Genomic DNA, 23,209 nt, shown 5'->3' with positions numbered 1-23,209 from the left:
CAGCCCTAACCAAACCCTAAACCAAAACGGCAAAATGCAAGCGACCCAGTAATTAACACGAGCTCAGAAATCCACAATACAAAAATTAAAACTAAAATTACCCTAAATTATACAAATACACAAATATATACGCACATATAAATACATTTGCATATATATATATATATATATATATATAGAGAGAGAGAGAGAGAGAGGAGGAGGAGGAGGAGGAGGAGGAGGGTACCTGATTCTTGAAGGTAACGGAAGACGAGGTAATTCAATTCGACGGAAGTGATGGAGGTCATGGTGGCTAATGGGTCATGTGGCTGAGCTGTTCGAGAGAGAAAGAGAGGGCTAGTTTCCTCTTTTTGGAGGAAGGAAGTAGCCGGAAAAAGTGGGACTTCAGTTTTGCAGCATCGGAGTCCTCTTTCTCTCTCTAGAAACCTTACGACACTGTTACCAAATTTAGAGAGGAAACGTATTACTACTACTCGCTAACGCTTGGTTTGTATTTTCAATTTTCTATGGAGAGACAGGATGATGATGGAAAATCGAGGAAGGAAGGGAAAGGAGGAGGGACGGAAAAAGAAAGTGAATTTAGAGAGGAAAGGAGTGCTGCTCGCGTGACACCATTATACAACCGAATTTAAAAGGTATTTTTTAAAAAAATTTAAAATATAAAATAATGAGAGATATTTTCTTCTTATTTTTTGTCAAATTTAAAAAATATATATATATATATCTTATTTGTTTGAATTATTTTCTGCAAAAAGAAAAAAAAAATTATAAGATTTAATTTAAAATATAAAAATAATGAGAGATATTTTCTTCTTATTTTTTGAAAAAAAGGAAAAAACTCGATCTTTCAAAATCATGCAAAATGCACTCCTTCTGTTAGATACATTCAAATGTCTGTTAGTTTGTTATGTGAATTTACTAAAATGTCCTAGTAATGAAAAATAAAACAAAATAAATATGAAAAATTTCAATACAAATTCCAAATCAATTAATTATAATTAATATGACATTGTTTTACACTTTTACCACCACACATTATTTGTTTTCCAAACACTATATTAGTATTTTTATAGGATGACGATATTCGCATTCCACTTTTCTTCAATTCCACTCTATTTATCATTTTTTTTTTTAAATGACAATTATTTTTTTTTAGGAAATGACAAGAAAATCATTTAATTAATTAATGTACGATTCCTAAATTTATAATCTCGTAACTACCCGTTATACAACTTTAACTTTTTTTTTTTTACTTTCTTTACTATTTTTTTATTTTATTTTTGTTGAAAGAGATTGATATTTATTCAATAAAATTAACTTTTTTCACTCATGTCAAAAGAGGTAACTTTATTTTTTGATAAGTCAAAAGAAATAATTAATTCTATAAAAATAACTTCTTCTTTTTTATCTTATCAAAAGAGATAATTTATTCAATAGATTATCTTCCTTTTTTTTTTTGTTGAATCTTGACAATAGAGATAATTTATTCAATAAACATATATTTTTGATGGTTTTTTTTTTCATGTCAAAAGAGACAATTTTTTTAATGGTTACTTTTTATTTTTTTGGTCCAGTAAAAAGAGGTAATTTATTAAACTTAACAAAAAAATAATAATAATTTGGTTCCTTAAAAAAAAAAATTTATTCAATTTTTATTTTATTTGTGTTGTCAAAATATACTTTAAATATTAAAGATTGGAAATAAGGAGAGAAAATTTAAAAGAGCAGTTGTGTTATTTAAAAAGTAATAATTATTTACTTGTAAATTTAATGTTAGAATTGTCATTTCATTTAAGATTGCAGTGCAAATGTTGAAAAGTAGAGTGCAGATATCGCCTCTCTTTTTATATTTGTTTTTATTTTATTCAAGTTAAAACACTTTAATAATTTCCTATTGAAATTAATGGAAATATAGCACAGTTCTGAAAATTAACAGAATTTTTAAACTTGAGGGGAGTTTGTTGTGAAAAATTGATATAGTTTAGGGATTTTATACAAATTGTTCTCATATTTTTTCGGCTAAGAGAAACTACATCGGAGAAAAATAACTTTTTTCTCATTTATTCTCTGTCATTCCTTTCACCAAAAATTATTAGTTTCCTTCATTACCTCTCTTCAATCCTTCCTTTCCGCCAAACAAGCTTCGAATTCTAAAGTCACTGTCATTTATAATGGAACCAATCTGTCATAAAATCACGACTATTCAAAATATTTTTATCAACTCTCTTCATGGCTTTATACTAGGGACACAGTAAATACAAAATAAAAATAAAAACTAATTCAGATAAATGTATCATGAAGCTAGATTTTTTTTTTTTTTTTTTTTTTTTTTTTTTGCACATAAAAACTTTTCTTTGAGAATGCAACACCATTATTTGGAAAATGCTATATAAATTACTTTAGAATAAAATTATTTCATCGTCAAAGTAAATAGGTGTAACAAGAGTCATTTGTCTCACATCGGATTCGAATAAAAAAGTGATTGGATATAATTGAGTGGGCATGCAGCACTATTCAATTGCTTTGTTTTTTGAAAAAATGGGCAAGCGTCCACCCAGGGGCAGCTGGACCTTTAGGCGGTTGCCTAAGGACCAAGCCAATAGAAAGGCCTTAATTTTTATTTTTATTTTTTATTATATTATATCATTCCTAAAATTTTTATTTCATTTCTATTATCACTCCGGTCAATATTAAACCCCAAAATTTGTATTCCTTATATTATAACTTTCAAAAATTCTTATTTGTTTATATTATAACATTCCTAAAAATGTTATTTCCTTCTTATTATTAAGCTCTGCCCAATGAAGAGGCCTCAAAATTTTTTTTTTTTCCCTTATATATTATAACCTCCTTAAAAATTCTATTTGTATTATCTCTCTCTCAACTTCTCATTCGTTTTTTTTAGAATTTGTAAAACTTTCCATATTCTTATTTTAACTTTTATCTTCTTTGTTTTTTTTTTTTTTCCTTCTTATTTCTGACATATTTTTCCTCATTTTTCATTAAGTATAAGTTGTATAATTCTATGATCAATTATGTGACAAGAAAGATTGATTGAATTGACTATATATATATATATATATATATATATATATATATATATATTAGATATTAAAAGACTACTTTTATATTTTTTGCCTAACGCCTCAAATTATATTAATTCATTTTTGTACCCACCTGTTACAATTGGTATAAGAGTCAAATTTAATTTTTGATCCGATATCAAGCCAAACAGCCCGATAACAAGCGGTCCGAACCACATGGACTTTGCATTGACGAATTTGAAATAGTGGTATCGTATCTATTCGTATGAGCAGAAAAGGAGAGAGAGTCCAAGAAAAATTGGTCATTTTGTTACCATGCTTTAGTGCTTTACTACTTAAAAGAAAATTAATAATTTAATAATATAATCAAGGGTAATTTGGTAAAAAGTGTTAAGGGCTCCTAAACAAAAAAACAAAAGTGTCCCACAATGATCATATCAAAATATTTTTTTTTGCTTTTGCAGTTTGGTGTCCTTGAAAGTGAAAAGTGTTCAATTCATTAATTAAAGAAATTCCATACACAATGAATGTCCTAGAAGTCTGAAGAATAAATAATCACTGTTTAAGATTCCGAGTTCATCTTGATTTAATTTAATCAATTTTTTTATCGAACATTAATTTAAGAGGCATTTATTGAAGTGTTAACAGAACCATGACCTTCGCTAAACTTGTTCGCTGACAGATGGAAAATGACTTTGAATAAAAATAAAAAAAATCAATTATATTCTTATTTTATACAGAGTAATAATGAAACATATTATATTTTATAAAATTTTGGTATCAAAAAAATAAAAAAGCTAGAGCTGAACGGAAATGGATAACATTAAAAAGAGTTTACAAAGCTAATAGTTTTTTAATATTCCATCAAACTCATTCAAATCCAATCTTACCTTTAATAATACAATCAAAATGTTTTAAAATACAAACAAATATCTCTAGCCATCTAACAACTCTCGCTCCGATTAGGCTTCGAAGACGCATAAACAGCCTGAAAAAAACAAGAAGACATTACTCAAAACTCAAAAGACTAATGGTAATATATATATATATATATATATATATATATATACCCAAGGGCGGAGGCAGCTTACCCCTGGGCCCATGCTGGCCCATTAGTTTTAATTACAAAATAGCTTATCATTTATAAAAGTTTTCAAAATGCTCCCCTGAAATAATTTTTTTTCTAAAAAATGGCCTTAATTTTTATTACACATAGGCCAATAATTTATAAAAAAGTGAAAAATGCCTCACTGAAATAATTATTTACCCTTGGGCCAATTAATTTTTATCACAAATAGGTCTATAATTTATAAAATTTTACAAAAATGCCCACTAAAATAATTAATTTTTTAAATATTTTTAATTTTTCACAGCCTTTTCATTCTTACTCCTCCACTTCCTCCTCCTCCTCTTCTTCTTTATACTCTCTTAAAAAAAAAAAAGTTGATTCCTTTATTCAAATTATTTTTTTTTCTCTTCAAAGTTTAGTAATTAAATTTGTTGTTAATAGGACTCTTAAGGTGTATTTTATGTTTTTATTTTTTTAAAATTATTAAATGTTATTATTCCATCATTATTACAATTTTATTTTTTGATTTATTGTCTTACATCACTATTTACTTAAAAAAAATATAATTTATCATCTTTAATAAAGCGCCCCCTTGAAACAAATTCTTGACTCCGCCCCTATATATACCTGATCATTTTAAATCTAATAGATTGGTACTATTAACAATACCTGATTATCTTCAACACTTGGAATCCAATCGTTTCTTGCAGGGTTGGTTCTGAACACCATCTGTTGTCTTTGTCCTCCATTTTCATAGCCTTTTGGCAGCTCTATATCAATCCCATCTTCACTCCCTTCACTCACCACCTTTATAAACCCACTCCCTGTCTGTTCAATACAAACAAACCAACATTAATTCAACATGTATATATACATATAGAAATGTTTTTTACACGCATATTATTTATCAAAAATAATAGAATGGGTAATGTGCAAAAAAAAACCTGAACAATGTTTGAATTTGTAAATAACCCCCTTGAATTATATTTTGTGCATAAAACCCCCTAAACTATCTTATTTTGTTGTAACATACCCCTAAAGACTATACCATATTTTATTAAATAACCATAATGTCCCTTCTTATTGAATTATATTTAATATATTTTTCTTATCGAAATAAATTATGAAAAAATTCAAACTAATTTGATGAGATATTTTTCATTAAATTTGCATAAATTTATCTTTATTTTTTTTAATTAATTATTTAAATAAAAAATTAATTAATTTTTTAATTTTTAATGAATATATTACATAAAAAGTACGTATTTTTTTCAAAAGTATTTTATTAATTTTTTATTAATATATTGTATGAAAAAATGGATATTTTTTTCAATTAAAAATGCTTCAATTGGTTATAATACATTTTTTATAAATAATAAAATTTTAATAATAAGTTAACCAATTTAAAAAATAATAATTATAAATATAGTTATCTATTTTTTTTCATGATAAATTGATATTAAAAAAAATTAAGATAAATAGTATAATTAATATTTACAAGAGAAAAGATAATAAAAATAATTTAATAAAAAATAAAAAATTTAATAAAAAAAAGTAAAATAATCTTTCGTGATAAATTTAACTTTAATGGTAATAAATCAATAATTCAGGTCAATAATAATTTAGGTTATTTGCACTTTAACTCTAATAGAAATTCCTACCGATATTTATTATTTATCATATTTAAAAAAAAAAAATCATAAGAAAAAAGTGAAATGGAGTTTTTGAAACACCAAAAATAAAAAATCCTTGTCAAATTTATATATATATATATATATACATACTACATGATTATTAAGAACTCAATGGGACTTTTCCCCTAAAATCAGACCGACAAAGAAGGATTAATGAGAACGTCAGGAATATTAACACATCATTACGTAGTATTTGAGAAAGGGAAAGTGTACCACCATAAAATCGCACCAGCCAAAAAAAATAAATTGAGAGAGACGTCATTTCGTTACAAATAATTTATATATATATAAAATATTTTTGGCAAAGGAGAAAGAGGGGATGAAAGAAAAACCGTATGGTGTTGTTTGTCAATAGAAACCAACTGTTTGTAGTATTGGGTCTCCACAAACTCGTCTTGGGCCACACTATTAGCACCTGAAAACAATCCCTGAAAGCAACATCACATACATACACACATACGTTAGAGAGAACTAAAAAAAAAACGTACATATATACAATTTATACAAAATAAGAAGCAGAAAAAATAAGATTGCGACGAACATGGGATTGAGATTGAAGAGATCGGAATTTATCCAACTCAGGAACACAAACGTTTTCGTCCAAAAGAGGGTTTGGTTGTGGCGGGGAATCGGATTCGCTACGGTTGGGCTTGTTGGGTCGCTTTGGGGCCATGGATTCGAACTGGGCTCGGACCTGATTGGCGATCCGGAGCTGTTGATCGGCGTCCAAGACCTCGTCGCTCCGGCTGGGTTTCGTCGCCGTCGAGTACTGTCCCACCATCTTGTTGAATATGAATGAGATTACGATTCTCAGCTGCTGCTGCTATACAATATATGGGTTAGGTCGGCTATGTTTACCTATAAATATATATATACCTATATATCAAACACACGCAATTAGAATTTTTTTTTTGAACTTTCCCGGATAGGAAATTGAAAACTAGGGGCCACGTGAAACCGGCGTAGGCGACATTTTAAACCAGAAAAGTCCATGGAACACTCCAATTTAACATAGAACAATTCTTCGTTTTTAAGCAGGTATCTGGTGTGGCCTATGAATCGTACACCCACTACATTACATCTGTGTGGGGATGTCAACGGGACCGGGTTTGGGCGAGTGTGCCTTCCCCGCCCCCACAACCGTTTAAAAACTCTATCCCGCCCTCGTTCAAAACCTTTAAAATGGGGGACTTTCCACCCTATCCACGCTCCCGTTTAAGATCTTTACCCCGCAGGTACCCGTCCCACCCCGTTTAAAACCAAACATTCTCCTTCATTTACTTTTTTTTTATTAACTAAAATTATATAATTATTAAAAAGATTTATTTTTAAAAAATGGACAATAAATAGTTTAACATAAAATTTAACATTAAAAACGTTATATAATAGCAATTTAACAAAAGTATTAACATATCAAAACCAAACAAGCTAAATTGCATTATTCCCGTTTACCTATCTAATGAATTCAGGGTACTTAAGTAACTTACCTATCTAAATGGGGCAAAACGATCTTCCCTTCCCCCAACACCGAACCCGTGTAGATTTTCATTACATCAAACTATTCCCACCCAAATAAGTTAAATGATCCCCCAAAACTGCCAAAAAGGGGACGGGGCAGGGCGGGGCGGGTAACCACGAGTGTGGGGCAAATTACCATCCCTACATTTGTGCAGGCACTGAATGCATATTATGCATGTACAGCACGCGCGGGAACCGAATACGATGTGTTTAGTGTGACACGTCGTATATATCATTCTTATATGTATTGGTTTAGTTTTTTTTTTTTTCTAGTAAATGACGTAACTCTCAGTCATATAAATGGGTTGAATTTGCCCAGTTTTTCCATTCCAAATTATTAGTTCTTTTTTATAATATTAAAAGAAAATTTATTTTTTAAAAATACGAGGTTCTCCCTAAGTCACATAAAGCAAGAATAGGAGCGAGAGCGAATTCGAGAATGGGAACACGAGCGAAGCGTGAGAGCGGGAGTGCACTCGAAACGTAAGAGCGATACCCGTTAAGGAGAATTGTGTGACTTAAGATTCTCCTACTATCAAGAGTGGGAGAGTTATGAATTTATTGTTATGGGAACAACCATTAATAATATAATTTTATTATTTGGGTTTACATCGCAACAATGAAATTTATCTTTATGATTTTATTTATTTTTAACCAAAATAATTAAATTTTGAAAAATTAAGTATAGATTGATTACATTAGGAATTTAGGATAATCTTTAATGCTACATTTTGTGTGCAGGAATGAAATGGAATACAAATAGGAATATAATGAAATGTCCATTCTCATTCTATTGTTTGGTTGTAAATATGAAATGTGTAGGAATGGAATGATAATAACCATTCTAGTGTTTGGTTGGACCAATTTAAAATTTATAATGGAATAAATTTCTAATTAAATTCTTCAAATTATCCCTCTTAATAACAAATAAATTAAATTAACAAAATGACATTTTTTAATAATTTTTTAAAAATAAATGGTGGCAGTGGCGGTGTTGGAAAATGGCGATGGTGGTAATGGTGGAAAGTGGCGGCAGCGGTGTTAGTGGAAGGTTGCAGTGATGTTGGTGGAAGGCGGTGGTAGTAATGTGGTGGTTATGGTGGAAGGAGATAATGGTGTGACTATGGTGGTGGTAGAAGGTGGTGACGACGGTGGTGGTGGAAGACAGTGGTAGTGGTGGTGGTGGTGAAAGGTGATGGCGGTGGCAGTGACGGTGGTGGATGGTGGTGGCGGAGGTGGAAGGTGGTGGTGATAGAAGGTGGTGGACGGCGATGGCGGTGGCGGTGGAAGGTGGTGGCAGTGGTGAAAGGCGATGGCGGCGATGGTGGTGAAAGGTGGTGAAAGGCAATGGCAATGGTGGTAGTGGAAAGTGGTGGTGGTAGCGGTAGTGAAAGGCAGTGGTGGTGGAAAATGGTGGGCGATGGTGAAAGTCCGTGGCAGTGGTGAAAGGCGAAGGTGGTTGTGGTGGAAGGTAATGGTGGTTTTGAACTTGGAACATGAGGGTTTTTTGAAAAGTTGATTTTTTTTTTAAAAAAAATTACTTAAGACTGGAATGGTCATTCCATAGGTTTAGTTATGGAATGGATTTTTATTTCCAGGAATGGATTTTCATTAAAATGAAATGGCAATTCCCACTTTAAATTGCATACCAAACAAATGAATGGTTGGAATGTGTATTCCATTCCATTTCATTCCTGCATATCAAACGTAGCATAATGGCTCTTTTAAATTTGAAGTTAAGAACAATTTTTGTTAAAATATTGATGGGTTTCTTTTTATAATATCTTAAGTTTTTTCAGTGGGAGCATTTTCATAAAGGGTAAATTGCACACTTCCAAGGTTTGAGTTAAAGACAATCCATTTACAACTTAATCACTTTTTGAACAATGATACCCCCATGTTTGGTAAACTGAACAAAGACACTATCAACCATGATAAAAGTATATACTTGCCCTTTGACTTCTCAATTAACCCATGTGAATCATTAAATTATATTTATAACCTCATATTAATTGACAAAATGACCCTCAAGAATGAAAAAACAAATAAAAGTCATCATTTCAGCTAGGGCATTATTAGAATTTTAGAAATATTCTAAGCGTTCAATGTATATATATATATAATTTCAATGGGGGTGGACGCCCTCACTTGGTCCCTTGTATAGGGGCGGAGCCAGGATTTCAATTTAGGGGGGCATAGTGCAAATTTAAAAATAATAATAAAAAGAAAAATGAAGAAGAAAAAGAATTCTTTTTAGAAGTGTAAGGGAAAAAAAAAAGAAGAAGAAAAATGACATAATTTTGAAAGGAAAATTTTACTTTTGTAAGGAAATTAAAGGAATTTAAAGAGACAAATATGGGAAAAGGAAAAAAAAAAAATTATAAGATAACTTTAGAAACTAATAATTTTATGAGGCACAATATACAAATTTTTCTATATATGCGAAGAAAGAAAGAAAGAAATATATATAAATATATACAATATAGCGGACGAGGCCAGGGCAAAGGGCACTTTGTTGAGAGTTGGTGCGCAGCGGAATAGTTGTGGAATATAATATGGATAGATAACCTAGAGGAGTGGTTAATAGGTTCAACTTGCTCTTTTCTCCAATCTTTGCTTATTTTAATTTTACCGAAATAAAACTAAAATCAAACCACAAAGTAAAAATAAAATGTAAGTAAAATAAATAAGGTTTGAGAGATGGTACCAGGATTTTAGCCAAAAAACCCCAATTGGTATAATAAACCAATTGTAACAGGAAGAATCTCGTTGGACTAAGCAATCTTGAGATAAACGATCCACTATGTTTGAAGCAAAATATATCGAACTTTGACTCAGTTTTACATCTTATCGTTTTACCGAACACTAATCGCTGGCAATCATTAGCTTTGTGACTCCCCCGTCCAACAGCTCTTGACCTCAGGCTTACTCTTGATCTTTGTAGAAGAGTTGCAGGTAGATCAAACAACACTCCACGAATGCTTTGACCCCTTCAAAGTGTGATTACTTCACCCCTTTTTTTCTAGATCAGAATTTGACGAAAAACGAATGAATTTTGCTTTTCGGAATTTCTGAATCTTCAATTGTACTCCAATTCCAATGAAATAGAGAACAACACTACTAAATCACTCTTGTGTTTATGTGTGTGTTCTCAAAAATAAAATAAAAAAAAATCAGATTGATTTTCTGAATGAATAAAAAATATATCTAAAAAATGGACAGAATGTAAATTATTCCTTAAAAACTTTCAAAACCATTTCTAAATGTTCTTACTGCCTCTCAAAACTTCCTAAAACATTGTTCTCATCATCTCAAGCTGTAGTAAGCCATGAACACTTGAACTTCTTCAAATCCGCATCCGATCTTCAACCTTGAAATTCTGAACTGGAAAATTACAACTCAATAGGACTTATTTTGACAACGAAATTAGCCAATATACAGTATATATATATATATATATATATATTTCACAATCTTCCCAAAATATATATTCCACACACTGGCTCCGCCCATGCCTATATAGCTCGTGCTCTGTGTACAGAGTTTTAATTAACTTTAACCCTTTTTACCCATAATAAAGGTAATTAATGATGGTTTTTATTAAAAGTGTGGACACCCTCACTTGGTTGGAGATATTAAAAGTGTCGTAAATCGTAATAAAATGATGGCTTTTATTTATTTTTTATGGTCATTCTGGTCAAGTACGTATTTTTATCATGGTTGGAGTGTCTTTGTTCAGTTTACCAATCATGAAGGGTATCATTGTCCAAAAAGTATTTAAGTTATATATGGTTGTCTTTAACCCAAGCCCGAGGGGTGTCAGTGCAATTTACCCTTTTATAAATGCTCAAACTTGTACCTAAAAAGTTTAAGTAATGTTTTTGAACTTATTTGGTCCTTGTAGGGAAGTGAAATTTTTTTTTTTCCAAAGGCAAGAAATTATTTCATTAGATGAAATTAAATATGAATACAATCTATATAAGCTTTCTCTTATATGAAAATTGGAAAAAAAATTAGAAAAGCATACAGTTTCTCTTCTCTGCATAGCATATTGGGCAAGACAATGAGCCAAAACATTTGCCTGTCTCTTCACCCAACCAATCTTCCATCGATCATGTAGTTTTATATAAGCCTGAATATCTCCCTAAATAGCTTCAATGTCAACTGAAACTTTTGATGGATTAATCACCAAACTACAATCTCCTTCAATCTCCACTTCTATTAATTCCCATGCTTGAGCCCACTTTAAGGCTAATCTTGCAGACATGGCTTTAGCTACTAATGCAGAAGCCACGTTTGGGAAGAAATGGATGACCACCTTTAAAACCTTACCCCTACAATCACGCAGAACTAAGCCAGTAGCAGCATCTTTGGTCTTATCTCTATAGGCAGCATCAAAATTCAGCTTCAATCCATTTTCTACAGGAGCTTTCCATCGCACAACATCAGATTGAGAGGAACTGCTTATCCTAGCTTCATGGCCGCCTTTAATAACCTTTTGATACTCATTCCAATGGTGAAACGCTAACTGCATTAGAGCCCTCTCCCCAATCTCTTTCTGCTCAAAATAAAATCTATTTCTACTCTTCCATAAATACCAGCAAACATAGACAATTAAGCTCAAATATAAATCCCTGTCCTCTGCCTTTTCCCACAATTTCATTAGACCACAAAACCACTGCACCTATGTATTATTAAGGAAACAATTAGGATCCAATCTGATAGGGCAAAATTTCCACACTTTAACAGCATAAGGGCATCTCAACATCACATGCTCAATAGATTCACTATCCAAACCACACCTCAAACAAATATCAGATTCCACAACTTGACGCTTCTCTAGATCTTCCAAAACTGGGACAATCCTATAGACACAACTGCAAATAAAGTAATTTAATTTCTCCTTCACCTTAAGCTTCTATACTTTGTCCCAAAATTCATTAACAACTGCACATCCATTAATTCTTCTCTTATATCCCACCAATTTAGTAGCTCTTTGCAACCACTCAAAGGCAACCCTATATGCAGACTTCACCATAAAACTTCCATCATTTGAGAAGTGCCATACCTTTTTTTATCCCTGACAGTAGTTTCACTTAATGGAATTGACAAAATTTTCTCAGACTCTTCTTGAGAAAAAAACTGAGAAATAAGCACAAAATTCCAAGATTTTGAATAAGGATCCACCAAGTCCTGAACTGTGCGCACATTACACCATGTAGGACAAGGTGAAGAAATTTTAAAACCTGAAGCATTTGGAATCCATGGATCAGTCCATACCTGCACTGCATTCCCTGTACCTACTCGCCACCTCAGGCCTCTCTGCACAATCTCTCTGGATGAACATATGCTCTTCCAAGCCCAACTTGAATTATCTCTTATTTTGGCCTCTAAAAAAGAATTGTGAGGATAATACTTTCCTTTATAAATTCTTGAGAGTAGACTACTATCCTCCACCGCTAGCCACCCTTTTGCTTATTCTTACACAACTGTTTCCATTTTAACCAGCACAAATTCTGTCCTTCCTTAGACCCAGACCCAGACCCAGACCACCAAAAGTGCATAACTTTACTACTCAAACTTTTGTAAACTCCCACAGGAAGCTTGAAACAACTCATAGTATACGTAGGAAGGGCTCGAAGAACAGACTTAATAAGAGTCGCCTTCCCAGCACTAGAAAAGAAACAATCTTTCCACCCTTTTATCTTGTCAACCATTCTGTCTTCAAGATATTTGAAAATCTGTTTTTTGGGTCGACCAATCTCAGCTGGCAGCCCCAAATACCTGTCAAACCTTCCCCCTATGACAACTCCCAACCTTCTACTCAAATCTTCCCTCTCATCAACTAGGACATTGGCACTAAAAATAATGGACGATTTTGAGTAATTGATTTGTTGTCCTGTTAGTCTCTCATACCTGAAATTGACCTTTGTAAAATTATCCTCTTTTTTATATTTTCTCTTTTGAAAAAAAAAAAAAACACAAACAACCTCACACTCATTTGTGGAGGGTCAGGCCACAGTAGCATCACTCAATTTTTTTTTTTACATGTCTTTTCATAATCCGACCCTTCTTAAAATTGTCAAAAACCTTCGATACGCTCTTTTTTATTTTTTATTTTTTATACACATATCTAAACATATATATCTTAAGCCACCCCCTCTTATAATTAACAAAAACCTTTTTATCTAACCTTTTTTAAATTTCAATTTTTCTCTATTATTATCTCACACACACAACATCTTTAACTTTCTTTTTAAGAATAATTATAAATGTATTGAATACACACACACACACACTAATCAACAAATAAGTTTTTACATTTATTCTGTTGATTTAAAATTTTCTCGTATTATTGTTGGAACTCTAAAATTGCAGTAACAAATTTTTGACTCGGCCACTGATACCAATCGTCACCTTCTACTTTGAGATATATAAAAGAGAATCGATATGAGCCTGGACAAAAACTTTGTTTAAAATATTATTTTTGTCCCTTGAAATGTGTGTTAAGAAAATTAAAATATATTTCAACTGCGAGGAGAAATTAGAAAAATCACAACTTCTGTTAATCCCGTCTAACTATGAGTATTGATAAGCTCCTTTATGTATGATCACTTTAATAATTTTTTTTTTTTTTTTTGAAAGGTATCAATTTAATAAATTGTTTCTGAATGCTAGTATTTTTTTTCCCCATCAAATTCTGTTAGCCTTTCTAAACCAGGCAATATAATTTTCTTCTTTTCTACTTTTTATTTTTTTATTGTTAGCTATTTAATCCTCTTAATTTTTTATTGTTAGCTATTTAATTCATCTTAGAATACAAGGTAGGTTTGTAGACTGGGTTTGGTTTCAGTTTGTCTAATTTCCCCAAAGCATTTATCAATTGGGTTGGCCTTGTTCAAGTCTGGGCTGGTCCTGGATTGGGTTCAAGTTATGCCACACACTAATTTTCACCAATTGTTTGGGCTGGAAAAAAGTTTGCCACATCCATCTATATATCTAGGGGTGGCAAAATAGGTCACAACCCATCAACCCGTTCATATCCATCCACTTTAAAATGATTTTAGGTGAATCATATTTTAAATGGATAAAAAATGGGTTGAATAATTTTTAACCACTTAATTTTAGGGTCAAGATGGGTTGAATATGGATATTCATATTCAACCCATCACATAATAAATACACAACACATATCTATTCTATATTTCATTTAACTCATTTCTCTCTCTCTCTCTCATTCTCTCACTCGCGATCCTCTTTTTCTAAATTTGTCTTTCATCAATCCTTTCTCTAATTTTCTTACTCTAAAAATTTCTTTATCCTTTCTCTAATTTTCTTACTCTAAAAATTTCTTTACTTTCCTTCACTTCTCTCTCCCTTAAACGAGTTAATAAATATTGCTAAGTTTGAGATTATTATTTTTATTTGTTATTAAATAAAATTTTAAAACCTTCCGAAAAAAAAATAATAATAATAATAATTGAAATTTTTTAAAATAATAAAAATAATTAGAAAATTAAAAATAATAATTTTTTAAAAATAGTTAAAAATGATAATTAATAGATTCACGGGTCATAACGGGTTGACCTTATACATTTTTTACTCGTCCATTTTCAACTCGTTCTGAACAAATTGAATATGGGTTTTGACCCATATTTGACCCGTCCATTTTTTAACTCGTTCTGAATGGATTAAATATGTGTCTTAACCCATATTTGATCCACCCATTTGCCAACCCTATATATATATCCATAAATCAATAGATCAATGGCAACAACAACAAAACTTTTTTTTCAATTACTTGAGTCACGGGCTATTTGAATTTCGTATTTCTATTACGTAAATCTACATGCTATCATATTTTTCTTTATTAACTTTATTCTCAGTAATTTTGATATTCGTATTTCTCTTTCCCTTCTATACCCTTAATACGTCTTCCATGTACGGAAATGTTGTTTTTGCTTCTCTTATCGAAGGTTGATGATTGTTTTCTTTTTAATCCTTAATTTTTCTTTTTCTTTTTCTTCCTTCTTTTTTGCATGGAAGGCCACAAAAAGTTCAAGTCTCCCCAAAAATATTATGGGAGTTATTTGTAAGGAAAAAAAGAAAAAAATTCAATTATCCAAGAAAGTTATGAAAATGCAAGGTATTTGGGATTAATACCAAAAAAAAAAAAAAAAAAAAAAAACTTCATGCATGGTTTTTGGGTATAACTGAACTAAATATAATTGGTTGCAGGATTGTCATGAATTCATAAGTGATATTTACAAATTTCCTTCTTTTCCTTACAGGTCTTTTTGTTACAATATACACACACACACACACACACACATATATATATATTCCCAAGTAAACCTTTTCTTACATTTTAATTATTGCTTTGATTAATAGCTAGATTCCTCTCTGCAATTTATATTTGCACTTTACTACTTTAGTGGTTGAGGATTTTTAACCAATTAAATTTCTCATTTTAACTTTTAGAAAGCAATCTTGATGCTTCAATCATAGACCCTCTCAAATGGGTAACCTTTGACTTTGGAAAAATAAAAAACTACACACAATATAACTTGTGAACTCGTATTATTTAATTTCCAAGCATCTTCACTGTAGAATTGGGATCCACAATGGACGGTTGAAATCAATTCACACACTACTGTGTGAATTGTTCTTAATTAATCTCAATCATCCATTGCAATATATGTTATAAGCATATGAGGTTGATATTTTCTTATGAGAGAGAAGTATAACTCAGAAACTTTATTCTCCCCTTTCATAGCAACCAAACAAAGCAACAAAAATTGTGTTTGACTTCACCTCCTATCCAATGTAGCTGTACTTAAAAAGCAACAATTTTGAAGAGCCCATTTTAATCACCGGGACTCATTGTTGATAAAAGAACGGTTCAACAATCAATACTCACCGAATATATTCTGCTAGTTCATGATACATGATGTTTTTCAGCCAAAGTTTGTTTTTTTTGTTTTTATTTTTTATTTTTTATTTTAATGTTAAAAGTTTTGTTAGAGATCGAAATGGATTCAAACAAATTTAGTAATAATCAAAATAGCACTAGTTGTACGGAGTAATATTCAACACATTATCATTTTTCGTTAATAAACATATTAGAAACCGTCTATTTAAATTTTATGGATTCAAAGTTGTTCTATGTTATACTTTCATAACTTTTGCCCACTCAGTGGTAGAAATTAAGCCTTATTCGAGCTCAAAACCGAGATTATATTCATGCTTAACTATTTATATTTTATTACAAGCCAAGAATATATATTAGAAAATATTTCAATTTAGCAAACACAACTGCTCAGACAAATTACAAGTTACCAAAAAAAAAATTAGTGATTTCTTCGAGAGAAAAAAAAGGGTAATCCTCTGCTTTTAATTGTTTATCTGATACTATACTCACACAACACACACACACATCTGATAATCAAAGAATTTCTAGCAAATTTGATGCATTTATACTAATCTAATCTATAGTTGCTAGAATACATCAAATTGCATGTGTGATATACACTGCACAAATCAATACATGTCACAAGAACATAGAAAAAAAATTTGAAGAGAAAAAACTGAATGCATCACTTGTGGCCAGGGCCTTTCCTGCTAGGTCCAGAAGCTATCTTGTACACTTGATCTCTCGCGAAAAACCGCCCTCTGTTATAGTTTGATGAACCAGAAGATGAAGATAGCGTCGCAGAGTCGAACCCATCAATGGTTTTAGAGCTGGTGGTCTCATTCTCTGTCACTGAAGTTGAAGGAAGGACTCTAGAATCAACAAGGCTTGGCTGTGCTATAAGGACTAGTATGATCAAAACCATTGGTACTAAAGAGTATTGGTTCATTGTTGATGTTGTAGGATTGAGTTTCTTCAATCTCATATTTTGTCACTCTCTAAATATTCTCAGTGTGTGTGTTTATTGTGTGCAAGCTAGGAAAAAGATTGGTGCAGAGTGTTCATGGCTTAAAGCTACGTATATATATACTGTGTTTTTATAAGGACTGGTTAGCTGGCTAAGGACGGCGAATCGCTTTTTTGTGGGTGGTGGTCAAGGTGGGATCCACTTTTGGGGTGTTTTGACTGAGAATTTTGTGGTTGGTGATGAGTTGCAAGAATGGATGCAGGGTATTTTACTTTCACATTGGAAATGTATCGGGGATGTAGATTATTCACACGTGTGACTAATTTGGACTATTCGGATTTCCGACTGATACACGGTAATAGCAAAAGATTCAAACATGAAAAGACGTTGGTATTCTATAGTCTGCATGAGTATATACATCAGATGGCTCACAACACATATGCGTGAAAGCGAACGTATATGTTATAATTTGTTTGATGCAGTACGACACTCGTATTTTATTGTGGAGAATTTGGGCGCATTAGAATGAGCTCAACAAAGGGTTTCTACCCTAATCTATTTTTTTCTAAACTCGCTTGCGTCATGTCGGTTTCAAGTAATAAAAAAAAAATTTGTTCAATTAGATAATTTGACGGTCAACGTAAAACTATTTTAGGACTACATTAATATGAATAGATGAAATAACATCACTTAAAATGTATGTGAATTTAACTACTACTAGGCCTATTTACTTTATCATTTGAAGTAGCTACGAAATTATACAATTTACTATATTAGTATATAGATTCGTTTCTTTTTTGATTCCACTAGTTTTAACCATACAAATTGCACAACTTTGATCCAAAACATTCTGATTAAAAAGAACATCAATGGTATGAATTTAGTGGTAAACTAAGCTGACCAGCCTCTTATAGTGCTCTATATAACATATTCTTATGTTCATATACATTGGTAGGTGAGTACATGTCATTTGTAGTGGCCATTCTTTTCCCTTTTCAATTCCTTTCTCTTTTTGTAACCACATGTTTGGACCCTAGACTTCTATGTCCAAAGTTAATAAGGTTCAATTTGTACGGGAAAAGATAGAATGGATGTGGGAAAGTCGGTGTCTTATACTTCAAGAAAAGGAGAAAAAAGCTAGCCTTTTTCTCTTTCTCTTCCATAGGTGTCGGGGAGGGAAAATTCTTGCAAATTCCTTCATTTTTTAATTTTCTTTTTTATTATTAGATAAAAATGTAACCAAACAAATATATACCCACAATATTTTTGTCTAGCAGACTCAGGCACCGAACTTCTCCCTTTAAAGAAGATAGATCACATCATCTCATTTAACGTCTATTCCTAATTCTTTTAAGTCGTTGAGTGCGTCCACTTGTACACTATCAAGAAAAAAAATTTAATCGTTGCAGCTTACTCAGAAGAACAATTGCATGTAATCTCCTTGTTACTTCAACATGATATTGTACACTTGCCTTCAGGCACGGACATATACAGGAAATAATATATCCCCCTATCGGCTTGCCTTGATCGATCTAACATAATTTGTGTGTGTATATATATACACACATCCACCCACCATTAAGTAAACAATAGGAATGCCTAATTTTTATATAATTTTGATGATGATTTGATAGTAAGATAGTAGAAAATATTGTATATATACAATTAGATGATTCAGAATGGTAAGGAAAATTCTTTTCAAATCGAAAAATTTCACCAATCATAAGATGACTTGTAGATCTTGAAGAGATGATATGTGATGAGTCTGTGGGCGGGTATGCCGTGGGCGGGGACACTGACAGGCTATCACATTGGCGAGTTACGGGTGCATAATCTCACATTGTCTAGGAAAGAAAAAGGTGAAATATTTATATGTAGGTGTGTCACTCCAATTGATATGAGACATTTTGGAGTAAGTCGAAGAGCAAAACCGTGCGAGTTCAGACTCAAAGCTGACAATATCATATTATGTGATAGAGTGAGTCATTACAAATGATATTAAAGCTTGACCCAATAAAAAATGTGCTGACAGAGATATCCGGCCTCCAAAGAAAGACATCACAGGTCCTTACATGATGTCATGTGCCAGGGGTCTGAACAAGTGCCGTATAGTTACATATACTGACTCCGCCGCCTCTGCATGTGAATCCTATGTGAATGTTCTTGTTCATCAATTTATTTTAATTGTTTGAACCTATGACATTGAAACTATCAATGTGGTAGTAAATATCAAAGATGAGACCAAATAACATGGTTGAGAGAAATTTTATATTGACATGTTTTGCTTTTGGGTGAAAGTTGGCAAAGGTTTTTCCAGCTACATTGTCAGATTTCAATTACACAAGCGCACGTGACCTTAGACCAATTTAATTTCATCCAAGAAAAATTTGGCTCGAGCCGTGTTGTATTTGAACACGTGTGAGTTTTTGTTCAACGGTCAGCAGTCGGCACATCATGCATTGTGTGCTTCACCTTTCAATGTTATAAATCATTTAATCTCATTTAAAAAATTAATGTATTATTTTTTTAATATTAACAATTTAACTTTCTTCTATTAAATTTATAAAAAGTAAATTATCACATTATTATAGATCCTAAAATTAATAATTCATTCATTACTTATATAATTAAAAAGCAAATTTGGATGGGATGGTTTGGAGGGACAGGGAGATAAAAGAAAAGAAAAGAAATGATGGGGTGAATTGTGTTTAGGTGAGTTAAAAAAAAAAAAAAAAAAAAAAATTAGCCTCCACAATTAAATATATAGATTTGTTATTTCATTCAAATCCTAGTTATGTGAAAAGGTAGGATAATAATTTAGTTATTATCCTTTATTTTTCTCTCAATTTTATTCAAACAATAATGATTATCATTTTTTTTTTTTTCTATCTATCTAAATATGAATATAAATTATTACCGTCCTTTCTTTTCTCTCCTAACTAATACTATCATAATTTTCTTAAAAGATTACGTTTGAAAAAGAGACACTTTTATTAGAAATAATTGAGTACTACATTTTTTCTTATAAAAAACTTCCTTTAATTTTCATTCAAGTAGAAAACTCCTTTAATTATTATCAAAATCCTTAACCGTTAAAAATAAGAATGGAAAAGCAAATTATTTTTGTGCAATTATTGATTTACCCTTTCATGTTGATTAAAATATATTTAGAACATTTTTGGATCCCCGTAACAATCCATTTCTAAGAGGTAAAGAATAGAGTTATTTCAACTAGTTTGTAAATTCTGCAAGGAGTTCTTTGAATTCTTGAAGTGAAAGTGGTCTCATATGTGTGTGTGTATATATATTTAGAGGGTTAATTGTTTTATTTAATTGGGGAGTATTTGCAAGTTTAGACTGCATTATGCCCTTACTTATATAATAATAATTTTTAAGAACTCTAAATTTTTTAAAAATATATATATAATTTTTAAAGAATTATAAAATATTATTCTCGGTTAAACTTTTTAAACTTCATTTTTAGAAAAATAAAAAACTAAAAAATAAAATATAAAAAATTTTAATAGTCTAAAAATAATAGTGATGACTTGGTATCACTAAATAATAAATACGGGACCAAGAATTTCTCCATCTAAAAAATCAAGTTTCGTAATAATTTGTTGACAAAATGTATTTTTCTCTTGTTTATTTGTCAAAGTAAGAAATAAAAAAATAGTCAATTAGAAATCTTTGTTTTTGGCGCGCGAATCTCTGAGATGTGGTACCTATCAAATTCAGTTTTCAGGGTTTTCCAGCTACACACTATCAGATTTACATTCCACAAGTGGCAATGTGGCATGTGACCTTAGACCCAATATTCAACACCTTGTGTGTTTTATATATGATTTGATCAAAGAAAAACTTTCTCGTGGGCCATAGATTGCCTTTGAAGAGTGTTAATGCTTGGTCAGTGGTCAATAATATATCCTGGATCTTGTGTTGCATATTTTAAAATGAGAAAATCATTCAATCAAATATATTTGAGTCACATATTCAAATTATTTTGTTATTTGGAACCCACATTATCATAATTTCACTCCACAATTAGGTCAATTACAAAACAAATCAATCTTACAATACGGATGAATTATTGTCACTCTTATAGTCACATAAATTTTTTTTTTTTTTTTTCTGAAAAAATTATAATTGAATTTATCAAGAGGGTTTAGTGGTGGTAGTTGACCCCCAATAATATATATATTTTAAAATTAACATTTCTATTTGTATTTTTACATTTTAGTAATTCTAAAATTGATCCCCTCAAAATTTCAAAACCCCTTTATTCTTTACTATCATTTTTTGTTTATGGACCTCAAGCTAAAAATATGTTACAATAAAAAAAAATGAAGTGATGAGGAAGTTGAAGCAATAACAATGATCAACGATGGCAATAAAAATAACCATGTCTCATGCGATCTCTCTGTAATGGAGAAGATAGTACGAGGAAAACTCAACTAAAAAATTATGGAAAAATTTGCATGCAGAAAAGTCTTTATTAGATACACATGGGATCGGGCACTAACTTAATCGTCAAAGTATTACTAGTCGGCACTTTTGATCCAAAAGTTTAAAGTAATGCTCATACTTAATTTATTTATATTCATTTTACTTTTCATTTGTATCCAACATCATGTTTTCTTTATAACAAGAATAGTGTATACTATTCTCATTTCAAGAAATAAAAAATTAATCCTTGGAATAAATTCCTAGCTAACTCTATAACTGCCTACCAACCAAGTTGTAGCATTGAAAAAGACCTCCCAGTAATAAATAAAATATTAAAGTTGTATTGATTTAGTGGTAGCTTGCATTATCGTGAACTTGGGGTACAAGGATTGTTTGGCTAGTAGCTAAATCATGAACCACATTGTTTCAAAGTACAAGAAAAATTAAACTATAAGCATATGTGACCTACAAGGGCAAAAATCATGTGAATTACTTCCTCTGTTACAGATTAAGTGTCATCTTTAAAAACTATGACTCACAATCTCTCTGTCCCAAATTAAATGTCGTCTTTGAAAACTGTGACGACACTAAATTTAAAATGGAGGTAGTATAACTTTTGCTATTTTTAATAATTGAATTAAAGACAGTTGAATTGGAGGCGTTGTAGTTGACCCTGATCAGAAGTACCACTGGAGGATGTCATTAAAAGCCTCTAGCAAATGTACTTACTTTATTATTTATCTCAGTTGCTTAAAATTTCAAAAAAATAAAAATAAATAAATAAATAAATGTAAGCTTTCATGTTTACTGACCGTATCACAACCCTTCCCAAAATTTCAACGTAAAAAAATTATATTCATTGCTAGCAGATGTAGAAAATTTCAATTGTAAGCTTTTCATGTTTACCGACCGTATTACAACCCTTCCCAAAATTTATATGTAAAAAAATTATATGCATTGTAAAAAATTATATACATTACTAACAGATGTAGAAACTCAATATCATGTAATGGGGTTCACATGAGTTTTGTGACTAGTCCGGTTACTCCGACTTTCACAAATAAATAGCAAAGCTCTTTCAAAGTATATAAATTTGACTTTACCTTTATGCTAATTAGACCGATTCGTTAAAGAGGATTGCTTGAGCATTAGTTGGTCAAGTTTGCAAAGTGGAGGATTCTATTTCTTTATATTCAGGCACGGACCCACAATAGGACTAGTGGAGACATCCCCAACCGGATTTTTTATTTTTTACATTTTATATTTTAAATTTTTGAGAATTTATGAATATGCCCCCACTAAAATTACAATTCGCCTCTATTGGAATTTTTTTTTTTTAACTTCAAATTTTTAAAAATTTATGAAGATGGCCCCACTAAAATTACAATTCGCTCCACTGGAATTCTGTTTTTTTTGGATTTTTATACTTTTATTTTTTGAGAATTTATAAAAATGACCCAACTAAAATTACGAAAATGGATTTGCCCCCACAAATTAAAAGTCAACCCCTCTCATTCTGCAACCAAGTGACCCACATGGGCCGAACAAAAGAAGTAGCAC

General features: G+C 31.1%; 2 protein-coding genes across 2 annotated transcripts in view; both read right to left on the bottom strand.

The window, feature by feature from the left end:
- The window catches only part of LOC132266943 (WD40 repeat-containing protein HOS15), a 29,536-nt gene extending 28,939 nt beyond the window's left edge, over positions 1 to 597 (bottom strand). Inside the window, exon 1 of the mRNA XM_059767962.1 lies at positions 227 to 597. Coding sequence (XP_059623945.1) covers positions 227 to 287 — 61 coding nt within the window. The 5' untranslated portion in view covers positions 288 to 597. The remainder of the gene's footprint in view (positions 1 to 226) is intronic.
- Positions 598 to 3,723: 3,126 nt separating this feature from the next.
- LOC132267628 (uncharacterized) lies at positions 3,724 to 6,768 on the bottom strand. The gene is made up of 4 exons (XM_059768760.1): positions 6,349 to 6,768; positions 6,140 to 6,235; positions 4,783 to 4,941; positions 3,724 to 4,032 (listed from the first exon to the last, which is right to left on the bottom strand). Exons 1-4 carry the CDS (start codon positions 6,586 to 6,588, stop codon positions 3,988 to 3,990), a joined length of 540 nt encoding a protein of 179 aa, XP_059624743.1. The 5' UTR covers positions 6,589 to 6,768; the 3' UTR covers positions 3,724 to 3,987.
- Positions 6,769 to 23,209: the final 16,441 nt, after the last annotated feature.

Source organism: Cornus florida, unplaced genomic scaffold (assembly GCF_030987335.1).
Source record: "Cornus florida cultivar Cherokee Brave unplaced genomic scaffold, ASM3098733v1 CherokeeBrave_3.0.0_Hap2_Chr07, whole genome shotgun sequence".
NCBI classification, from domain to species: domain Eukaryota; kingdom Viridiplantae; phylum Streptophyta; class Magnoliopsida; order Cornales; family Cornaceae; genus Cornus; species Cornus florida.
The sequence above is the reverse complement of the archived record's forward strand: the minus strand, read 5'-3'. Positions and strand labels throughout refer to the sequence as shown.

Excerpts from the sequence above, each read along its gene's own strand:
- LOC132267628 (XM_059768760.1), bottom strand. The coding sequence starts at position 6,588 with ATGGTGGGACAGTACTCGACGGCGACGAAACCCAGCCGGAGCGACGAG. Across the intron at positions 6,236-6,348 it reads CTCTTCAATCTCAATCCCAT|GGATTGTTTTCAGGTGCTAA; the intron begins GTTCGTCGCAAT and ends TGTTGCTTTCAG. Across the intron at positions 4,942-6,139 it reads TTGACAAACAACACCATACG|ACAGGGAGTGGGTTTATAAA; the intron begins GTTTTTCTTTCA and ends TGTATTGAACAG.